General features: G+C 44.0%; 1 protein-coding gene across 7 annotated transcripts in view; it reads left to right on the plus strand.

Moving 5' to 3' along the window:
• Positions 1-22,601, plus strand: part of acsl1a (acyl-CoA synthetase long chain family member 1a) — a 181,514-nt gene that overhangs the window by 141,616 nt on the left and 17,297 nt on the right. For all 7 annotated transcript variants that reach the window (XM_041186508.1, XM_041186509.1, XM_041186507.1 and 4 more), the window contains 3 exons: positions 1,104-1,199; positions 6,300-6,372; positions 12,522-12,610. In XM_041186508.1, the coding sequence (XP_041042442.1) occupies positions 1,104-1,199; positions 6,300-6,372; positions 12,522-12,610 (258 nt within the window). The remainder of the gene's footprint in view (positions 1-1,103; positions 1,200-6,299; positions 6,373-12,521; positions 12,611-22,601) is intronic.

The raw sequence follows: 22,601 nt of genomic DNA on the forward strand, positions 1-22,601 counted from the left end.
ACATGACCTCCTGACCTTTATTGGCTCATTGGCACACAAGAAGACTAAATTCTACTGACTATGAACGAGTGGAAATTGCTGCCACTTTTCAAACTCTGCAGTGTGAAAGAACTAGGCACAGCTTGCAAGGTCCATCTTCACTTGCCTTACCGCAAGGCAGGCCTCTGCCAAGTGTGAGACCAAGGAGAATGAGATCAGAGGAGATCCTTTTCTTTAACAAGACCCTTGTGAGTTACTTAGCATTTAAGTTAAATCTTTCATCCATGACTGGGAATATCTTGGAAATTCATGTGAATCTCTAAAAGGGTGGAGATCAGTTTGATAGATCTTCGCCTCCTTTTCTTCTTGGGTTGTGCCATGGAAACGAGAACTCCCTGGCTGCATAGTAAAAGGAATTTGAATGTTCCTGAAACGAGAGATGTTGCTAAAGCTTTTCATCCCATCAGGACAAATGCAAGACAGTCAAAATTTAAGCAATCACAACAATTATACTGCAGGAGAAAGGGGTGCTGATTGCTTGTCAAGTCAACTTTGGTTGAAGTGTTGCTATGGAGAAAGCATTGGTGAACTCCCTGGTAATTCAAAAAAGGCGTAAGGCTTCAACATATTCCTTTTGTTTGCTGAGAACAGGCCCCTGTGTATGAATGTATGTTGCTTCTAGCAAGCATAAATAAGTCACATTACAAGCTCAACTGATTATCTTAAATTGGTTGTTAGTGTAGCCAGTAGCGTACTCAGGATTGTTTAGCAAGTGCTGCCCAATTACAGAATCTCACCTAATGGGGATGTTTTGTTTTGGATTTTGCAAGCACGGGTACATTGAATACAGTCTGTACTCTGCCTGTTATAAACAACTGAAGGAATATGCTGTTTGATTGCATCAGTCAATCATTGCATATGGCCTATGTATCTGTCATCATACCGGCACTGAAATTCATACACATGGGTGCTCAAGGAAATTTGGCCCCATGGTATTTTATGTATAATTCAACAAAAAGTCTGCTCCTCTGCTTTTAATAAATCTTGAAGAAATATTGAAGTTCAGTACTTGATCTTTGGCTTTTTTTCAATATTCTAGTTATCAATCTACTTTCTGTTTTCAGGATAGTCTTGGTGGTCGGGTAAGATTAATGGTAACCGGAGCTGCTCCTGTATCTGAGACCGTGCTTACCTTTATCAGAGCAGCTGTAGGTTGTCAGGTAAGTTGCATTTTTAATTTATATTCATATTTTGTACATGAGATTCTAGTGGGAAATTAGCTTTTCTAGTTTCCTGGACTTGTCAACCAGTTTTGTTTTTAAATGCAGTCATAGGTCAGGTCCTTGAATAGCACTAGTTAGTATTGCAAGGAATTAGTCATGTAGTCATGTCAGGAGCAATCAACTAGTCAGTAACTGGTGACTTCTCTCTCACCCACCCCCAGCTTTTTCCCAAATCAATCTCATTTCCCTTTCCAAGTCCCTGCAGTCCACAACACCATGGCCTAAGCCACTAATAAAGTCCTTTGTGACAACAACGATGATTTCTCATTCTTGGCAATTCGTTCTTCTTAATACATTGTTAACCATTCTCCTCCACAGCTGACCTGCTATCATTTGGTCCTAATGCCATCTGAACCAATGCAGGCATTGGGGCTCTGAAATTCTGTAGGGAGTCACTCCATCTCTGACTGCAACTCTGGGTGATTTCCCAAAAGACAAAAACTAAGTGAAACCCCCTGTGTAATTACAGGACTCCCATTTCCTCAAATGCTTTCTTTTCTCTGTGGGATGTGTTTCAAGATTGTATCTTGTACCTCTTTTTAATTGTCAGCATGCAATCCCTTGACACCAACATTCATAACTTAAGGTCAGCTTTTGTACAAGATGGCAACACCAACTTTACCTGTCACTGACTGTCATCGACATCAATTCTGAGACTGCTTCCCATTGAATTGACAGTCTCCTGGATTTTTGGGCCTGTATCTGCTAGGCCTAGACTTTCAAAGAAGGCTGCTTATAGAAAATAAAACGGACACTGGGAATAGTGTTTGACACAGTGCAACAGAGGATGGGTCAGTTGGACAAATCAATACATCTCTGACCCACACTCAAGCAGCTTCCTTCTATTGTGGGCATGGGATTCTCTGGGGAAACCAGAGATGGGGGACCTTTGATTCCAGCAATAAGAGTAACAGCGGTAATACTCAAGATTCCCTTCATAACCAATTCACTAATAATCTATATGTATCTAGTAATAGATGTAATACCCTGATATTCTACTTATAACTAACAGTAATTCTTTAATCTGCTGTAACTACAGCCAGACTCCTACATATGCAATGGTCAGACTTCCTAGCTGATACTGCTTTTATCAGGCCTCATCATTGCCCTATCTCCTTGAACTCTGCTTCTGTGTGAAGGAGACACTGAAATGGGAGCCTCAATCAGAGCCTATGTGTACCTGGACTTCATAACGTCAAAACAGGCCTGCACAGACTGACCTACACCTAACTGAGAGACTGGTGTTAGGGGCATTTCTTACAGGGTGAATCATCCTAAATTCAGCTTAACACTGACATTTGTAAGCCACTTAAGTCAATAAAACAAGAGTTTTTATAGAAATTGGAACACAGGAGGAGGCCATTTATCCTCCAGTCCTGGTGTTCTCTTCTGTAACCACATTCTTTCCAGATCCATTTGCATTCCTCCTCTTCAAGTAATTATTACATTCCCGTTTAAATGATGTTTTGGTTTCCACCTCCATTTGTCACTTGTGAGGCATTTTGTGATCTAATAACTTTCTCACTTCCCCCTTGGCCCTTCAGTCAGAATCCTCGGTCTCCACCCCCTTGTTCTGCATTTGCCCACCAGTGGAAGCAAATCTCGCCCTGTTTTCCCACACTGAAGTGCCCAGTTTCACTTACCCATTTACTGACTGCCTTTCTTACAGACTGCTGCCACTAACCACATCACCGCTACTGCTGCTCAACAGTTCTGCAGGAAATGTTGGACCCCACAGCTATGCTATTCCCTGACACCCAGTCCTATGTCAGCCTCTCCCCAAAACCAGTTCCTTGTCATTCTCTCCTACATCCTGATCCCCAAAAAATTGTCCTCCCACAATCCTTATTTACTCTCTTCCAATCCAATTGGAAATATATCGCCGTTCCTTTGCTGTCTCTGGGTCAAAATCCTGGAACTCCCTCCCTAACAGCACTGTGAGTGTATGCACACCACCATATGGACTGCAGCGGTTCAAGAAGGCAGCTCACAACCAGCTTCTCATGGGCAATTAGGGATGGGCAATAAATGCTGGCCTAGCCCACATCCCAAGATTAAATGACAAAAACCCAGCCTTGTACCTCTCTACCATGCCTCCTCATTCCAGACCTTCAGCTAATTCTCTGCAAGCCAGTCCTTTTTCCAATCAGCTATAAACAGGGATGAGCTCTTTACATGTTCTACTCAATTACAATATTGCATCCCTTAGTTGACTTAATACCTTAAATGCTCATGTGCTGCACTCTTGTGGTGCTGTGGTTCTGTTCTCTTGGCCCTGACAGTCATATACTATTGTTGACCAAGCAGCCATAGTACATACTCAAACCTTAGTGGTAAACGTTTGACCAAAGCAACATAGGAAAGGACTAGGCCGGGCTTGCCCAACCTTTTTTGCTTGGTTGGGGGAACCACATTTGCATATTTTTCTCGTTCAAGGGGCCATTGAGCAAATTTTGGAAAGATGAGGTTTGGCACAACAACAAACTGAATTTCAAAAAATTGTTGAAGTTTTAAAGAAAGAAACAATTGCTGAGCAAAAGTGCAACAATATCATAGCAATAAATTATTAATTTAAAGAAAGAGTAATGAATGAAAATGACCGGAGTGTGAGAGGGTCAGAGTGTGTGTGTCTGGCTCACTCCTAGTCGCTGGGTGCTCACTCACTCACCCTTACCCATTGTGAATGGGTGTGTGTGTATGTGGCGGTGAGAGTGAGTGAGAAACCTGAGGCTGGGCGCAAGGCAGACTCGCACACCCCCCACCACCGTCCACCACATTCAGTCACTCAGTCTCTCGTCCTCACCCATACTCAGTCACACACACTCCCTCCCTTTCTCTCTTTCAATCCCATCCCAGATACCACGGCACTGCCTCCTCCCCAGGCCCGCCAAATCTTCGCCTTCCACGGGCCCACCGTTGCTTGGCTCCCCAGCCTCCAGCCTCGTCATTGCTTGGCTTCCCTAGACCCAGCAGTCCTCAGCATGCTCACCAACTCAAGTGAGCCTGTCAGTAGCAAATGCAGGAAAGAAATGCAGGCCTGTGATTGGATGAACAGCTCCGTACAGAATCTTCAATTGAAACTCACCTGTTTGATCAGAATTTTGAAAACTGGCTCCAGGGGCCACATAGAGGGGCTTCGGCCCACGGGCCGTATGTTGACCAAGCCTGGACTAGACCATTCAGCTCCTTGACCCTGCCTAGTATTTAATTAGATCATGGCTGATCTGTACTTCAACTCCATTCGCCTGCCTTTGCTTCATTTTTCCCCTTGATACCACCGCCTAACAAAAATCTTCATCTTAAAAATTTCAATTGACCTGGCACCTTTCTTTGTGATGCAACTTGTTTCTTTGTCCAAGGAAATGCTTCCTGATCTCATTCCCAAATGGCCTGGCTCCAAGTTTAAAAGATGTGCCCTTCTTCTGGATTCCCCCACCAAAAGGAGGCATCATACCTGAACCCCAACCTGTTTCCAACTTGATATCCACACACGCTTGTGAATATTTTCAGCACTGCTTGGGGACTTTGTGCTTTTGATTGGTGTGCTCCCATATAGCACCCTGTGGAATATCCGTAAATTACAGTGTCCTGAGCTGAGACGTACTGCAGTAAAATGTTAGTACATTATATTTTGCATCTTAATACTGTGAGTGCTTTCTCACGTAGAACAGTATACTGCTATAATAAATGTCATTCAGAGCTGAAGGCATTGTCTATGTTCCTGCATTATTACAGGCTGGATGGCAGTAGTTTTGCAGGTGGAGTAGCCTGATAAATGCTATTAGTGGCATGCCTGCTGCCTGCCCACATGCTCCTGCCCCTGCCACAATTTTACCATCCACAGAGAAGTAGGGGGGGGCAGGTAGTGGGGAGGGCTCACTGCCTGTGGGCCAATTTATATCCATTTAAGGCCCCCATCCCACTGCTGGTGGGATTTAACCTTTGGTATCGTTATTTAAGGAAGGATATAAATGCATTGGAGGCAGTTCAAAGGAGGTTTACTAGATTGATACCTGGAATGAGTGGGTTGTCTTATGAAGCAAGTCTGAGCTTGTTTCCACTGGAGTTTAGAAGAATGAGGGGTGATTTGATTGAAGTGTACAAGATCCTGAACGGCCTTGACAAGGTGGACGTCAAAAGGATATTTCCTCTTGTGGGTGAGCCCAGACTAGGGGGCACTGTTTTAAAATTGGGGGTCACCCTTTTTCCTTTGGGTTGTGCGACTTTAGAATTCTCTGCCTCAGAAGGTGATGGAAGTGGGGCCATTGAATATTTTTAAGGCAGAAGTCGATAGATTCTTGTTAGACAAGTGAATCAAAGGTTATCGGTGTTAGATGGGAATGTGGAAATCGAAACACAAGATTGATCTTATTGAATGGTGGAGCAGGCTCGAGGGGCCGAATGATCTACTCCTGCTCCTATTTCTTATGTTCTTAACCAGCAGTGACCAAGGCCTATACAAACGTCTAAGCCAGCAGCTTTTACTGCCAGGTCTTCCTCTCCACTCCCCACACCCCACCTCCCACCCCACGGTTCCCCTCCATCCATGGCCTGCCAGCCTGGCCCCAGCAACAGCCCTGCACTTTCCTATCATTCTGGCTCCTCATTGTTGAGGACTAGCTGCAGTCTGCTCCGGTGATAGTGCTGGGACTGCAAAGTTGCTGGCCATTTGATTGGCTGGCAGCTCAGAGGCGGGACATCCTGCCCAGATTGGGGGCGGACGTTTTGCCTTAAAACAATTAATACCTAAGCATTAGATGGCTCCATGCTTGCCCCTAACGTTTTCACTGGGGTGGGCAGGGACCCTGGTGCCCTATAAAGTCCAGCCCTATGCTTTGTGGGTCAGTTGATAAAAAGCCAACTGGGGCAGTTGCTGCAACTATTCAGATACATGAAGTGGAACAGTTATCACCTCAAACTTCAGAATTTTTTTTACCTTAATTGCCAAATGCCGAGGGATTCTTTTAGGTGGAATTTTCTCTTAAGTGCATGTCACTTTAAAAATAACGCACCTTTTGTTTTGGCAATCTTTTACAGTTTTATGAGGGATATGGACAAACTGAGTGCACAGCAGGCTGTTCAATGACCATTCCTGGAGATTGGTCAGCAGGTGATGCTTTTCTGTTTCCTAACAAACCTCTAGATGCAATGCTTTGGTTGTTTTCAAGAAACTTGAGGGGCAAATTTGATTCAGTCTGCTAGGCAACAGTGCTTACCATGGCCTGCCTGCCTCCATTTTGCTTGGATCCTTCATCAGGGTAGTCCAGATGCTTGCCTGAAGCAGATGGATACTCCTGGCAGTATGGAAGTCAGGATTCCAGGGCAGAAAGTGTACTGTGTTGCTCACACTATGGTTATTTTTGGTGAGTAAATCAGAAAATTAATTGGGAAGTATCTGATGTATTATTTCTGATGGGTTCTGGAGAACCCATTGTCTGCCTGGCTGACTCATGCGTGGGAGCTAGACAATTGTCCACCCTCCTAGAATTGGCCTGCTGCACATAAACTACAAAACTGCAGTGAATAAATTAATTTCAATGTAAAAACTTAAAATTACAGGATATCAGAAATCAATGGAATTAATACAGGAACAGAATTCACAGTACAATCTGTGGGGTGGGAAGGGGCTGACGGTGGATATTGTATTGTAAACTCTGGGCACTATTGGTACATATTTTAACTGCACACTAGTTATCTGTAGTCTGATGCATGATCTGGTTGTGGTCTCAGCTCCACATTCCTTGCCTATAGGATACAATATCAAAGCCACGACACAGAAATAGTAACAAAGGTGAAAAGCACTAATTTGTTAGTCTCCATAAAACAATTATTAAATAGCTGTGAGCAAATTGACTGCAGTAAAGATAAGATTGCTGCCTGGAAGTCATTGACAGACAACTAGTATTCTTCTATGCCAAGTATTCTATGAGATTTCATACACATTTCACTGATCTGAAATAATCACTTCATCAGAATTGGATCAAGCTTTAGGGGGGATTCTGACTTAGAGCCATTCAGTCATAATCCCAGAGATGACAGCTTTGCACCATTGGCTCCTCAGCCAAGCACATACACCAAATGTCTGAACCTGTGGTTCCTCTTGTACTGAGGAGGAGGCAATGTCAGAGTGGTATTGTCACTGGACTAGTAATCCAGAGACCCAGGGTAATACTCTGGGAACACGGCAGATGGTGGGATTTGAATTCACTTGAAAGTCTAATGATGAAACCATTGTCAATTGTTGTAAAAACCCATCTGGTTCACTAATGTCCCTTTAGGGAAGGAAATCTGTCATCCTTATCGGCCTGGCCTACATGTGGTTGACTCTGAAATGGCCTAGCAAGCCACTCAGTTGTATCAAACTACTACAAAATCACAAAAAAGAAATGAAACCAGACGGGCCACCTGACATCAATCTAGGCACCGGAAATGACTGTGTCACACTCAGCCCTTCCGACCCTGCAAAGTCCTCCTTACTAACAACTGGGGACCAGTGCCACAATTGAGAGAGCCATCAAGCAACAGCCATAGTCATCCTCATGAAATCATATCTTACAGATAATGTAAGACACCACCATCGCCATCCCTGGGTATGTCCTGTCCCATTGGCAGAGGTGGCGACACAGTGGTATACAGTCAGGAGAGAGTTGCCCTGGGTGTTCTTAACATCGACTCTGGACCCCATAAATTCTCATGGCATCAGGTCAAACATGGGCAAGGAAACCTCCTGAGGGCCATGTACTGCCCTCCCTCAGCTAATGAATCAGTGCTCCTCCATGTTGAACACTATGTTGTCAAGGGTGCAGAATGTACTCCGCAGAATGTGCGGAATTTCAATGCCCATCATCAAGAATGGCTTGGTAGCACCACTACTGACTGAGCTGGCCGAGCCCTAAAAAACATAGCTGCTAGACTGGGTCTGTGGCAGGTGGTGAGGGAATCAACAAGAGGCAAAAACATACTTGACCTCATCCTCACAAACCTGCCTACCGCAGATGCATCTGTCCATGACAGTATCAGTAGGAGTGACCACAGCACAGTCGTTGTGGAGACAAAATCCTGCCTTCACATTGAGGATATCCTGCATCGTATCGAGTGGCACTACCACTGTGCTAAGTAGAATAGATGTCAAACAGATCTAGCAACTAAAGAGGCATTGTGAGCCATCAGCAGCAGCTGAATTGTACTCAAACACAGTCTGTAACCTGATCCCCAGCATAACCCCCACTCTACCATTACCATCTGGCCAGGGGATCAACCTTGGTTCAATGAAGAATGCAGGAGTGCATGCCAGGAGCTGCACTGGGCACATCTAAAAATGAGTTGTCAACCTGGTGAAGTTATAACACAGGACTACTTGCATGCCAAACAGCATAAGCAGCAAGTGATAGACTGACCTAAGCGATCCCATAACCAACGGATCAAATCTAAGCTCTGCAGTCCTGGAACATCCAGTCGTGAATGGGGTGGACAATTAAACAATTCACTGGAGGAGGAGGTTCCACAAATATCCCCTCCCTCAATGATGCAGCTGCCCAGCACATCAGTGCAAAAGATAAGGCTGAAGCATTTGCTACAATCTTCAGCCAGAAGTGCTGAGTGGATGATCCATCTTGGCCTCCTCCAGAGGTCCCCAGCATCACAGATGCCAGTCTTCAGCCAATTCAATTCACTCCACGTGATATCAAGAAATGGCTGAAGGCACTGGATACTGCAAAGGCTATGGGCCCTGACAATATTCTGGCAATAGTACCGAAGACTTGTGCTGCAAAACTTGTCGCACCCCTAGCCAAGCTGTTCCAGTACAACTCCAACACTGGCATCTACCCAGCTATGTGGAAAATTTGCACAGGAGGTATATCCTGTGCAAAAAAGCAAGACAAATTCAACCCAGTCAGTTACCGCCCCATCAGTCTACTCTTGATCATCAGTAAAGTAATGGAAGGGGTTGTCAACAACACTATCAAGCGGCACTTGCTTAGCAATAACCTGCTCACTGACGGCCAGTTTGGGTTCCTCCAAGGCCACTCAGCTCCTGACCTCATTACAGCCTTTGTTCAAACATGGACAATGGAGCTGAGCTCCTGAGGTGGGTAAGAGTGACTACCCTTGACATCAAGGCCACCTTTGACCGAGTCTGGCATGAAAGAATCCTAGCAAAACTGGAGTCAATGGGAATCAGGGGGAAAGCTCTCCACTGGTTGGAGTCATACCTAGCAAAAGGAAGATGGTTGTGGTTGTTGGGAGGTCAGTCATCTCAGCTCCAGGACGTCACTGCAGGATTTCCTCAGGTTAATGTCCTCCATCTTAAGCTGCTTCATCAATGACCTTCCTTCCATCATAAGGTCAGAAGTGGGGATGTTCGCTGATGATTACACACTGTGCATCACCATTCATGACTCCTCATATACTGATGCAGTCTATGTCCAAATGCAGCAAAACCTGGACAATATCCAGGCTTGGGCTGACAAGTGGCAAGTAACATTTGCGCCACACAAGTGTCAGGCAATGACCATCTCCAACAATTGAGAATCTAATCATCACCCCTTGACTTTCAATGACATTACCATCACTGAATCCCCCACTATCAACATCCTGGGGTTGCAATTGACCAGAACTGGACTAGCTATATGAATAGTGTGGCTACAAGAGCAGGTCATAGGCTAGGAATCCTGCGACAAGTAACTCACCACCTGGCTCCCCAAGCCTGTCTGCCATCTACAAGGTATAAGTAAGGAGTACGATGGAATACTCTCCACTTGGCTGGATGAGTGCAGCTCCCACAACACTCAAGAAGCTTGACACCGTCCAGGACAAAGCAGCCCACTTGATTGGCACCACATCCACAAACATTCATTCCCTCCACCACCGACAGACACATAGTAGCAGCAATGTTACCGTCTACAAGATTGCACTGCAGGAATTCCCCAAGGACCCTTCGACAGCACCTTCCAAACACACGACCACTACCCTCTAGAAGGACAAGGGCTGCAGATAGATGGGAACACCGCCACATGGTAGTTCCCCTCCAAGCTACTCCCCATCCTGACTTGGAAATATATCACCATTCCTTCACTGTTGTTGAGCCAAAATCCTGGAACTCCCTTCCTAACAGCACTGTGGGTGTACCTACACCGTATGGACTGCAGCGGTTCAGGAACGCAGCTCACCACCACTTTCTTAAGGGCAACTAAGGATGGGCAATAAATGCTGGCCCAGCCAGTGAAGCCCACATCCCATGAATGAATAAAAATAAAAAGAACCCTGCATGCCCAGTAGCCTGAAGTTGGCAATGATGGAATGGCCCCGAATGCAACAGCTAGTTGGGACAGTGAGTGATGTTGTGTATATACATATTGTAGAGGAAGTACACTGTAAATCTGAGGTGTCCAATCTGTATATATTTTATTGATCTGCTATAAGATTAATACACTGGTGAATCAGTCAAGTGTAGGCAGGGGAAGAAAGAGAAAATAAGAAAAGTACATGTTACAGCAATTATCAGTTCAAGCCCAAAATAGCATGGAAGAGACACCAACAATTTAGTTTAGGGATGGGGAAGAAAAAGGAAAGGAGGAGGATTCTTCTGATTTTTATTTTTGAATAGTTGGCAGAATAAGATGTCAATGCTAGTAAGACTATGAAGATAATGTTGTTTAAACCAAAGAGATTTTTTATTCCATTTTTTTAAGGCCGCATCACTGGATCAGATTATTAGTATCACACCTACATCTCTAAAGTTAAACCCTGGTCTTTTTACTCTCAGCATTTCCTTTGTAGTTTGAGTTTTCAATTCTCTAGGTGTTCAAAACTATCCCTTTCCTTCCCTCTTCCCCATCTTCAACTGGATAAATGAGTCTTCCACAGCTTATAATTAGTAGAAATTATGAAGTTGCATATTTATCTTCTATTTTGGTACCTTTGATAACACTTATTAAAATAGCTCAAAAAGGAGTAAGTAATTTTTACCTTTAACAGCTGGCGGAGAATGGATAAGTGGAGTGTTCCCACTGCTGCCTTTCTATGTGCCACTGGGAAAACCAAGCCACTTACAGGCCTGGGCCTCTATTACATTCCACCGTGTGAATTGGGTGTTGTGGAGCTGAGACCACAGCCAGATCAGCCATGATCTTATTGAATGGTGGAGCAGGCTCGAAGGGCCAAATGACCTATTCCTGCTCCTATGCTCTTATTAGTGTTGGTACAAGAGCTTTCAGGAGATGAAGTAGTTTGGATGGTGGATTGTACAAAAATGATTCTTCTAAGACACCTTGTTTATCAATATATGTATTGGACAGGCTTTAATAATAATGAGTTGCTCTTCAGTATATAAAACAAACTGCTGAATATTATCCTCCTAACTTAATTTCCTTGCTTCCCTTTTAGAAATCATTTATTTCTCCAGCAGACCCTCTCTAGCCAGTTCTTTTTTATTTAAACAGACTCCTACATTATGAAGCTTGCTAATGGTCATATTTCTGACTTGAGTATATTGGATTTTCTGACCACGAGAGATTTGGTTCAGAATATAGTGAAAATACTCAAAAGCTTATTCCAGTACTTCAATGCATCAGACTACAGAATAACTTGTGTGCAGTTAAAATATGTATCAATAGTGTCCAGTGTTAACAATACAATATCCAACCCCCCGACCCCACAGATTGTACTGTTAATTATGTTCCCGTATGAATTCCATTGATTTGTGATTTCCTTCAATTTTAAGCTGTTACATTGAAGTTAATTTATTCACTGCAGTTTTGTAGTTAATGTGTTTTTAGTGAGTGTATACCCAGAACACGCAAACTTAAGCTTGAACTATTCCCAGTACAGTCACCAGCAAGATATGTAAACATAATCTGTGCTGCAAGCATGTTTAGTGATAGAGAGTATTGATAACATTCAGTTATAAACCACCATCCGAACTGTTTTGCAAATATTGTAATGTTGGTTGAAAATATTTCAAGGGAGGAGAAAACTGCTCGAGCTGGTAGTAAAATTATGTTCTATAATTTTGCCCTGCAACACTAAATCAGTGCAGAATACTAAAATATATATTTTTCCTTGATACTGTATTGGTTGGGTTGACACCCCATGAAAAATAATACTTCATTGATTTTAAAATAAACATGATGAATGGAGTAATTTAAGTTTAAAATACTGAACAATTTTCACCATTAAAACAGATTCTCCATTATGGGCAGCATTCTAATACATACGGGTTAGCTCCTTCATTCCTGTTTCCCCCTGTTTCATCCACAGGCCATGTTGGAGCACCAATGCCTTGTAATCTGATTAAGCTTGTTGACGTAGACGAAATGAACTATTTTGCAAGAGAAGGGGAGGGTGAGGTAAGTACAAAATGTTCTATGTTCTTATGTATAAATAACAGCATGTTATAAAGGTGAAACTTTAGATCGGAATATTATGCTAGTGTATTTGTACACGCTACCTGCAGTTATCTGGGCTCCTTTCTTCCCTAAATCCCTCCACTACCACCACCTCCTTTAAAGGCCCTCCGCAAAACCTAGTTCTTCTACTAACTATTTGTCCGAGAATCACAGAATTTTCACAGTACAGAAAGGAGGCCATTCATCCCATTGTGTCTATACTGGCTCTCCGAATGAGGGATGCACCTAGTGCCGTCCCCCCGCCTTCTCCCCGTAACCCTGTAAATTTTTCCTTTTCAGATAATAATCTAATTCCTTTTGAATGCCTCAATTGAACCTGCCTCCACCACACGCACAGGCTGTGCATTCCAAATCCTAACCACTCACTGCATGAGAAAGTTTCTCCTTGTGCCTCCATTGATTCTTTTGCCAATTACAGGAAAATCTCCATTATCTGGCATGCTCCCGGAATGGGAGGTGCCAGTTAATCAAATATACCAGTTAACTGAGATGTAAGGTGAGTTCTATGTTTTCATCTAATGAGAGAGTTCCAGGATAATATTGCAGGTGTTAAGGTATCAAGAGGCGCGGGAACATGTGAATTGAGTGTGTGGTGCCAAGGGGCGATGGTGCAGCAGAGCAGTGGGAGGCTGAGAACAAAGCGAGTACAGGCTGCCCATAACTATTACTGGTGAGATTGATAAGGCCAATCAAAAAACAGATCCAACCCCAGAATTTCAGTTAATACAGTATTCTGGTTGGTAGAGTGCCAGTTAATGGAAATTTTACTGTACCTTCAATCTGTGCCCCCTCATTCTCAATCCTTCCACCAATAGAAACAGTTTTTCCCTATTGACTCTGTCCAGATCCCTCATGATTTTGAATACCTCTATCAAATCTCTTCACCGGGAAAACAGTCCCAACCTATCTGTGTAACTGAAGTTCCTCATCAGTGGGCCATTCTCGTGAATCTTTTCTGCACTGTCTCTCATGCCTCACATCTTTCTTAAAGTTTGGCACCCAAAACTGAATGCAATACTCTAGTTGAGGTCAAAGCAGTGTTTAAGTCATCTCCTTGCTGTTCCTATTAACAAAGCCCAGGTTACTGAATGCTTTATTAACCAATCTCTCAACCTGTCCTGCCGTCTTCCAGGATTTATGCACATATACACAGGTCCCTCTGCTCCTGCCAACCTTTGGTTCCAATTTATCTGGCTCAGATCCAATCTTACCCCCACTGAAGTTGGCTTTCCCCCAGTTAATTATTCTTACTCTGAATTGTTCTTTGTCCTTTTCCATAGCCAACCTAAACCTTATGGTACAATGATCACTGTCCCTTAAATGTTGTCTGACCGATACTTATCCAATACTTATTCACTGAATCAAAAGCCTTTTTTCAAATTGCTGTGGCAAACATGTTTTTTGCATAATTTAGCTGACACCTGCCGTGGTGTAAATATCTGTTCGACGGTTGACCTATTCTCCGTGAAGCCAGGCTATTGTTTGTGGTGTTTGTCTATTACAGAGTTCTTAATGTGAGCAAGTGTCACCCAAGCAAATACATAAATAACTGTTGACTGTAGGGTGGTGCCGCTGTGGATTCTTTAGTCTGTTTTAGATCCGTTACCTTATTTGTTTATTGGATGTGATCATCGCTGACAAAGCCCACATTTTGTTGTCCCTCCTTAATTGCCCTTGAGAAGACGGTGGTAAGCTGCCTTCTTGAATGGCTGCAGTCCATGTAGGTACACCCACAGTGCTGTTAGGCAGGGAGTTTCAGGATTTTGACCTAGTGACAGTAAAGGATTGGCAATATATTTCCAAGTCAGGATGTTGAGTGGCTTGGAGGGGAACTTGCATCTGGTGGTGTTCCATGCACCTGCTGCCTTTGCTCTTCTAGGTCGTAGAGGCCATGGATTTGAAAGGTGCTTTCAAAGGAGCCATGGTGAATTGCTGCAGTGCATCTTGTAGATGGTACACACTGCTGCCATTGTGCATCAGTGGTGGAGGGAGTGAATGTTGAAGTTGGTGGATGGGGTGCAAATCAAGTCCAAGTTGGTATCCAGCATCTTGAATCTTATTGGAGATGCACTAATCTAGGCCAGTGGGAAGTATTCCATCACACCACTGACTTGTAAATGGTGGACAGGCTTTGAGGAGTCAGGACATGAGTTACTTGCCTCAGAATTCCCAGCCTCTGACCTCTTGTAGCTGGAGTATTCATGTAGCTGATCCAGTTCAGTTTCTAGTCAATGGTAACCCCCCAGGATGTTGATAGTGGTGCTCAGTGATGGTAATGCCATTGAACATAAAGGGGTGATGGTTAAATTCTCTCTTGTTGGAGTTGGTCATTGCCTGGCAATTACATGATGCGAATGTTACTAACCATTTATCAGCCCAAGCCTGAATGTTGTCCAGGTTTTGCTGCACATGGACATGGACTTCTTCAGTATCTGAAGAGTCGTGAATGGTGCTGAACATTGTGCAAGCAACAGTGAACATTCTAACTTCTGACCTTATGATGGAGGGAAGGTCGTTGAAGAAGCAGCTGAAGATGGTTGGCCTAGGACATGGCCCTGAGGAACTCCTGCAGTGCTGTCCTGGGACTGAGATGATTGACCTCCAATAACCACCACCATCTTCTTTTGTGCTAGATATGACTCCAACCAGCGGAGAGTTTTCCCCCGATTCCCATTGACTCCAGTTTTGGTAGGGCTCCTTGAGGCCACACTCGATCAAATGCGGCCTTGATGTCAAGTGCAATCACTTCTCCTCACCTCTGAAGTTCAGCTCTTTTGCCCACGTTTGGACCAAGACTGTAATGAGGTCAGGAACTGAGTGGCCCTTGCGGAACCCATGTTAATATGTCAATGACCTTGTTAAAACCAATTGCTTGTTAAACAGGCGATGGGCATTGATTATCCCATCTAAATAAAATAAAAAGATACAGCTGGAACAGTTTGTGTGGAAGCTACTTGGAAGTCAATAGCACTGAGGAGTTGTCTTGAAAATAAACCAGCTTAAACCAAAAGACCAGCCTGGATTAATTTTTCCACCACAACCTCTTATTGTGATTAACAACCCAAAATGAGCAGCAGTGAGCAGGTTATTTCTGAGGAAGTGCCTCTTGATAGCACTGTCAATGACAGCTTCTATTATTTTGCTGATGATAGAGATTAGACTGATGGGGTGGTAATTGGCCAGGTTAGATTTGTCCTGCTTAATGTATACAGCACCTATCAGGGCAAATTTCGATATTGTTGGGTTGTTGCCATTGTTGTAGCTGTACTGGAACAGCTTGGCTAGGGACATGGCTAATTCTGGAGCAGAAATCTTCAGTACTATTGGCAGAATGTTGTTAGGGCCCACAGCCTTTGCAGTATCCAGTGCCTTCAGCCATTTCTTGATACCATTTGAAGTGAATCGAATTGGCTGAAGACTGGTATCTGTGATACTGGGGCCCTTGGAAGGAAGCCGAGACGGATCATCCACTCGGCAATTCTGGCTGAAGATGGTTGTAAATGCTTCAGCCTTAGCTTTTGCACTGGTGTTTTGTGCTCCCCCATCGTTGAGGAGATGGATATTTATGAAGCCGCTGCCTCCAGTTATTTAATTGTCCACCACCATTCACAACTGGATGTGGTAGGACTGCAGAGCGTAGATCTGATCCGTTGGCTGTGAGATCACTTAGCTCTGTCTATCACTTGCTGCTTCTGCTGTTTAGCTTGCAAGTAGCACTATGTTGTAGCTTCACCAAGTTGACACCTCATTTTTAGGTATGCCTGGTGCAGCTCCTGGCATGCCCTCCTGCACTCTTCATTGAACCAGGCTTGATCCCCTGGCTTGATGGTAATGGTAGAGTGGGGGGAAATCCTGGGCCTTAATGTTACAGATTCTGGTTAAGTACAATTCTGCTGCTGCTGCTGATGGCCCACAGCGCCTCATGGATGCCCAGTTCTAAATTACTAGATATGTTTAAAATCTATCCCATTTAACATGGTGGTAGTGCCACACAACACAATGGAGGGTAACCTCAATGTGAAGACAGGAATTCGTCCCCACAAGGACTGTGTGGTGGTCACTTCTATCAATACCATAATGGACAGGTGCATCTATGACAGGTAGAATGGTGAGAACAAGGTCAAGTATGTTTTTCCCTCTTAGTTCCCTCACCACTTGTCGCATACACAGTCTAGCAGCTATGTCCTTTAGGACTCTGCCAGCTTGGTCAGTAGTGGTACTACCGAGCCACTCTTGGTGATGGATTTGGAAGTCCCCTACCCAGAATACATTCTGTGCCCTTACCACTTTCTATGCTTCTTCCAAGTGGGGTTCAACATGAAAGAGTACTGCTTCATCAGCTGAGGGGTGGTTGTAGGCAGTAACCAGCAGGAGTTTTCTTTGTGCCTATGTTTGACCTGATGCCATGAGACTTAGTGGGTCCAGTGTTGATGTTGAGGACCCCCAGGTCTATACCTTACTGACTGTATACCACTGTATTACCACCTCTGGTGGATCTGTCCTGCTGTTGGAACAGGACATACCCAGGATTGGTGGTGTCTGGGCCATTATCTGTAATGTATGATTCCATGAGTATGACTACATCAAGCTGTTGCTTGACTTGTCTGTGGGATAGCTCTCTCAATTTTGGCACAAGTCCCTGGATGTTAGTAAGGAGGACTTTGCAGGGTCAACAGGGCTGAGTGTGCTGTTGTCATTTCCACTGCCTAGATTGATGCCATGTTGTCTGTCCAGTTTCATTCCTTTTATTAGGCTCTGTAGTGGTTTGATACAACTGAGTGGCTTGCTAGGCCTTTTTAGCATTTAAAAGTCAACCACATTGGTGTGGACCTGGAGTCAGATGTAAGTACAGCAGATTTGTTTCTATAAAGCACATTAGTGAACTAGATGGGTTTTTATGACGGCTGTTTCATGGTCACCATTACTAAGACTAGCTTTTAATTCCAAGCTTATTAATTGAAATTAAAATTCACCAGCTGCTGTAGTGAGGTTTGAACATATGTCCCCAGAGCATTAGCCTGGGCCTCTGAATTAGTAGTCCAGGGACCTTACCACTACGCCACCACCTCTAATTTACATTTATCTCCCTGCTGTATATAAATAAATGATCTAGATCTTGGTGTGCAAGAGATAATTTTAAAGTTTGCGGATGACACAAAACTTGGGAGAATTGTACACTGTGAGGCGGATAGTGTAGAACTTCAAAAGGACATTGACACATTGGTGGAGTGGGCAGATAGGTGGCAGATGAAGTTCGATGCGGAGAAGTGTGCGGTGATAAACGTTGGTACAAAGAACATGGAGAGATTGTATAATATAAAGGATACTATTCTAAAGAGTGTGAATGAGCAGAGACACCTGGATGTATATGTACATAAGTCATTAAAGATGGCAGGACACGTAGAGGGAGCTGTTTCTAAAGCATACAGTATTCTAGGCTTCATTAATAGGAGCATAGAGTACAAGAGCAAGGAGGTTTTGATGAATTTATATAAGACATTGTTAGACCTCAGCTGGAGTATTGTGTACAGTTCTGGGTACCGCACAATAGGAAGGATGTGAACGCATTGGAGAGAACACAGAAGAGATTTACGAGAATGGTTCCAGGGATGAGACACTTCAGTTATGAGGAACGATTAGAGAAGTTGGGACCGTTTTCCTTGGAGAGGAGAAGGCTGAGAGGAGACTTGATAGAAGTTTTCAAAATAACGAGGAGCTTGGACAGAGTAGAAAGGGAGAAACTGTTCCCGCTCGTAAACAGATTGCGAGCCAGAGCGCACAGTTTTAAAGTATTTTGCAAAGGAAGCAAATGTGAGGTGAGAAAAAACCTTTTCACATGGCGAGTAGTTATGGTTTGGAATGCACTGCCTGGAAATGTGGTGGAGGAAGGTTCAATTGAGGCATTCAAGAAGGCATTGGATGATTATCTAAATAAAAACAATATGCAGGGTTACGGGGAAAAGACAGAAAATTGGTACTAAGTTAAAATGCTCAGAGAGCCAGTGCAGACATGATGGGCTGAATAGCCTCCTTCTACACTATAACAATTTTGTGATTCTGTGATTCTATATTACACGAAGCTATCACTGTGTGCTGGTAGTGGAGGGTATTTATGGTTAAGCTTGTGGATGGTGTGCTGATCAAGTGGGCTGCTTTGTCCTGGATGGTGTCGAATTTATGGAGTGTTGTTGGAGGTGTAGTCATCTAGATAAGTGGAGAGTATTCCATCATGTTCCTGACTTGTGCCTTGTGGATAGTGCACAGGCTTTGAGAGGTTGAGAGGTGAATTACTTGCCACAGAATTCCCAGCCTCTGACCTGCTCTTGTAGCCACAGTATTTATATGGCTGGTCCAGTTCAGTTTCTGGTCAATGGTAACCCCCAGGGTGATGTTAGTGGGGGATTCAGCAATGGTAATGCCATTGAATGTCAAGGGGAGATGGTTCGATTCTGTCTTGTTGGAGATGGTCATTTCCTGGCATTTGTGTGGTGTGAATGTTATTCACCACTTATCAGCCCAAGCCTGAGTATTTTCCAGGTCTTGTTGCATATGGATGAAAACTGCTTCAGTAGCTGAGGAGTTGCAAATGGTACTGGACATGGCAATCATCAATGAACTTCTGACCTTCTGATGGAGGGAAAGTCATTGAGGAAGCTGCTGTGGGCCTAGGACCTTGGCCTTGAGCCTTGATAGGGCCTTGGCCGTGAGGAATGTTTGCAGCAATGTTTATAAAAATACATCTTGTGCGACCAGTGTGTGGAAGAGTTTTGCCAGTCCATACTTATAATAGCAGATGCAAGTGATTGATAATGTCTTTAATCAGCAATTTTTCAAGCGTTCTTGTGATACCACATATGTTGGGTGCTTATCCATTCTTCAGTTTGTCTAAGCCACTTTTAATCACTAATGGGAAGCTTGGTAGGTATTAAGGTGTCAGTTCCCGCATCCTTAGCTCTAACTAGGAGCTCCTGAGCTGGAATTCTAGTGTGAATATGAGCAGTTCATAGCTGTACCCCTGTCATTGCTCTAGTTGGTTATTACAATCACTCAGCTGGTCTCCAGCAGCAACTGTGTGGCCACTTGATGACCGTTGTGGGGCCACTTGAAGGCTCAGCAAGTTTTTCAAGCCTCTTTACTTGTGTATTTTTCCATGGATAGTGTTGTGCTATGCTGCTGTTTCAGTTATTTTAAGTTTTGTCAGGCACTTGCCTTGTTTATCTTGATGGCTATCTTTTTCTATTGCCTTAACTCCATGAGCTGTGGAACCGAGATGAGTTTTGATTTCCTGCAGCCCTCAGCCAGATTGAGCATCTCATCAATGGTCCATTTGGAGTGCCGAGAACATCTACCTCCGAGAACGTCTTCTGCACTGCCGCCCAACTGATCTCTCAAGGTGTCCCAATCTGTCTTTGCATCACCTGTGATCTCTGCCAGTGCATGAAGAGTTTGAAATATTATTTTACTAATGGCAGCTTGAGTTTCTTGACATCAAAATATTTGATGCCAACGCCTCTGGATTGATCAGAATTTCTCTCCCATTTCAGAGCTACATAAGCTCCAAGCAAATAATGGTCCAAGTTGCCACCCTTAGCGCTTCTGAAGGCCCAGCTGTTATCAAGTACATACCCGAGTGTTTATAAGAATGTGATCGGTACCCTATTTTAGCACTTCCATAGTTGCTATACCATGTGTACCTGTGGATGTCATTCCTGAGGAAGAAAATGCCCATACTTGACATGAGCAGCACAGATATTAACTGCATTGTGATCGTTTTGTTTTTCTTGAACATTTGCTCCAGTGATCTTAAGACAAGTTTGACCTGTTGGTTCCAACTTCAGCGCTAAAGTCTCCAAATAGGAAAAGCAAGTCTTGTTGGAGCACTAATGTGATGGTTGCTTGGAGATATCTACCGAACTCAATTATATCAACAAAAGCAATTTGCATGTGTATAGCATCTAACATAGTAACACATCCCAAGGTGGTATCTGTCATCGGGGTCTGTCACATTTTTGAGACATACTAAATTGTTACAAATAAATACCCATGTTTATGAACCAAGTGAGCTGTAAGAAGGCTTCTATTTATTGGTTTCCAACAATGTGTGCTTTGGATCTCTGGTAATCAATATCAAGACCTACAGCTTGAAGATGTTGTCCTTCATGCTTGCCCAAGTACCCACATTTCTATCCACCCACTTTTGTGTAGTCCTGCGCAGTCCACAAAACCTCAATAAGGTGCTGTACTGATTGAGATCTGTTCGTTTCTGTGCCAGGAGAGTCACTGAACTTGGATGGCAGAACGCCTGGGTGTCTCTTTGTGTCCTGACTCTCATGTTCCAGTCCAGGGAGCCATGCATCTGTTGCAGTTTGATTTGCCCTAGTAATTTCCTTAACCATTTATTCCAGGCACTTAGGCAGCTGGCCCTGTATGAAGGATGGGTTTAAACCATTGCGGTAGTGAGACAAATACTGTTAGGCCTCCTTCATATGAATCAGTATGTCATCACCAATTCCATGCAGATCTATGTACCTTGGTAGAACCTACTTGGTATAGATCTATGATCTGCACTGTTCGTTTCCTGTCCTGCATTGCTAGGAGGCGTGGCCAGTTACCTTGCTAGAAAATTCCAGAAAGGAGAATGGACTCTTTTCTCTGGAGCCTGGGGTTGAATAGGTTGGCGAGAAGCCACAATGAAATATCTAATTTCTATCCTTTATGAGGATCTGAAATGACTGAAAGAGAGACTTGTATGTGCATTATAGATTTACTTTCTTCAGGCTTTCTGATGGAAAAGTGGGGGGTTGTCTTGTAGGCTCCATATCATCCAAAAATGTCAAATTGGATAAAAATCTTTTTATTTGGCATTTGCCGATTTGAATATACTGTAACCAAGGCCAGGATTTCCCAGTCGACGAGCAGAGCGGAGGGACGGGGCCCGCTTGCCGACCCGTAAATTGACGCAGGATGATGTCGGGCGGAACTCCCAATGTCACCCTACCTCATTTCAATTTTCAGGTCGGCGGGGGCTCAGCTGAATCAGCTGTGTGCCTGTCGACCTGTCAACGGCCTCAATAAGTAAGTAATTAACGTGAATAGTGGACCTGCCCATCCAACCTTAAAGTTGGTGGGCAGGCCAGGAGCCCTGGCGGGCATTGGAAAGAGCATGAAACCCCATCCATGGGCGGGATGAGGTTCCATGTCGGTTTTTAAAAATTTAATAAAAATGCATTTAAAAGTGATGGACATGTCCCAACTCATGTGACAGTGTCACATGAGGGAACATGTCAGGGAAATTTTTTTTTCTATTTTTAAGATTTTTTATTATGGAGCCGATCTCCTTAGCCTCTCAGCACTTAGCCTCAGGGAGATGAGTGTGCTCTTTCACTCAGGGAACCTCACCCCCCACCCCCTGCCCGCACAGGGACCGCATAGCACTTCCTTGCGGGCATCACACTGGGCGGGCCTTAACTGGCCCGCCCACGTAAAATGGCGGCGCACCCCCAAACGGGGGCACGCCTCCATGCGCCTGCTCCTGAACTTCTCTCCCCAATGGGTGGGGGGGAAAATTCTGCCTCAACCCTTGTTCAGAGGGCATTTTAAGAGTCAACAACATTGCAGTGGGTCTGGAGTCATATGTAGGCCAAACCAGGCAAAGGATGGCAGATCTCCTTTCCTAAAGGATATTAGTGAACCAGATGGGTTTTTATGACAATGGTTTCATGGTCATCATCAGACTTTTAATTCCAGATGTTTTTTATTGAATTCAAATTTCTGCCATGGTGGGATTTGAACCTGGGTCCCCAGAGCATTTTCCTGGGTCTCTGGATACCAATCCAGTGACAAGATCACTAAGCCACTGCATAATGGTATTCTGTATGCTGAAGTTCTATGACTGAGGTTGGAGTAGTTTTGCTTTTAGAAAGAAGTTGGT

The sequence above is a fragment of the Carcharodon carcharias genome, chromosome 4 (genome assembly GCF_017639515.1).
Source record: "Carcharodon carcharias isolate sCarCar2 chromosome 4, sCarCar2.pri, whole genome shotgun sequence".
NCBI classification, from domain to species: domain Eukaryota; kingdom Metazoa; phylum Chordata; class Chondrichthyes; order Lamniformes; family Lamnidae; genus Carcharodon; species Carcharodon carcharias.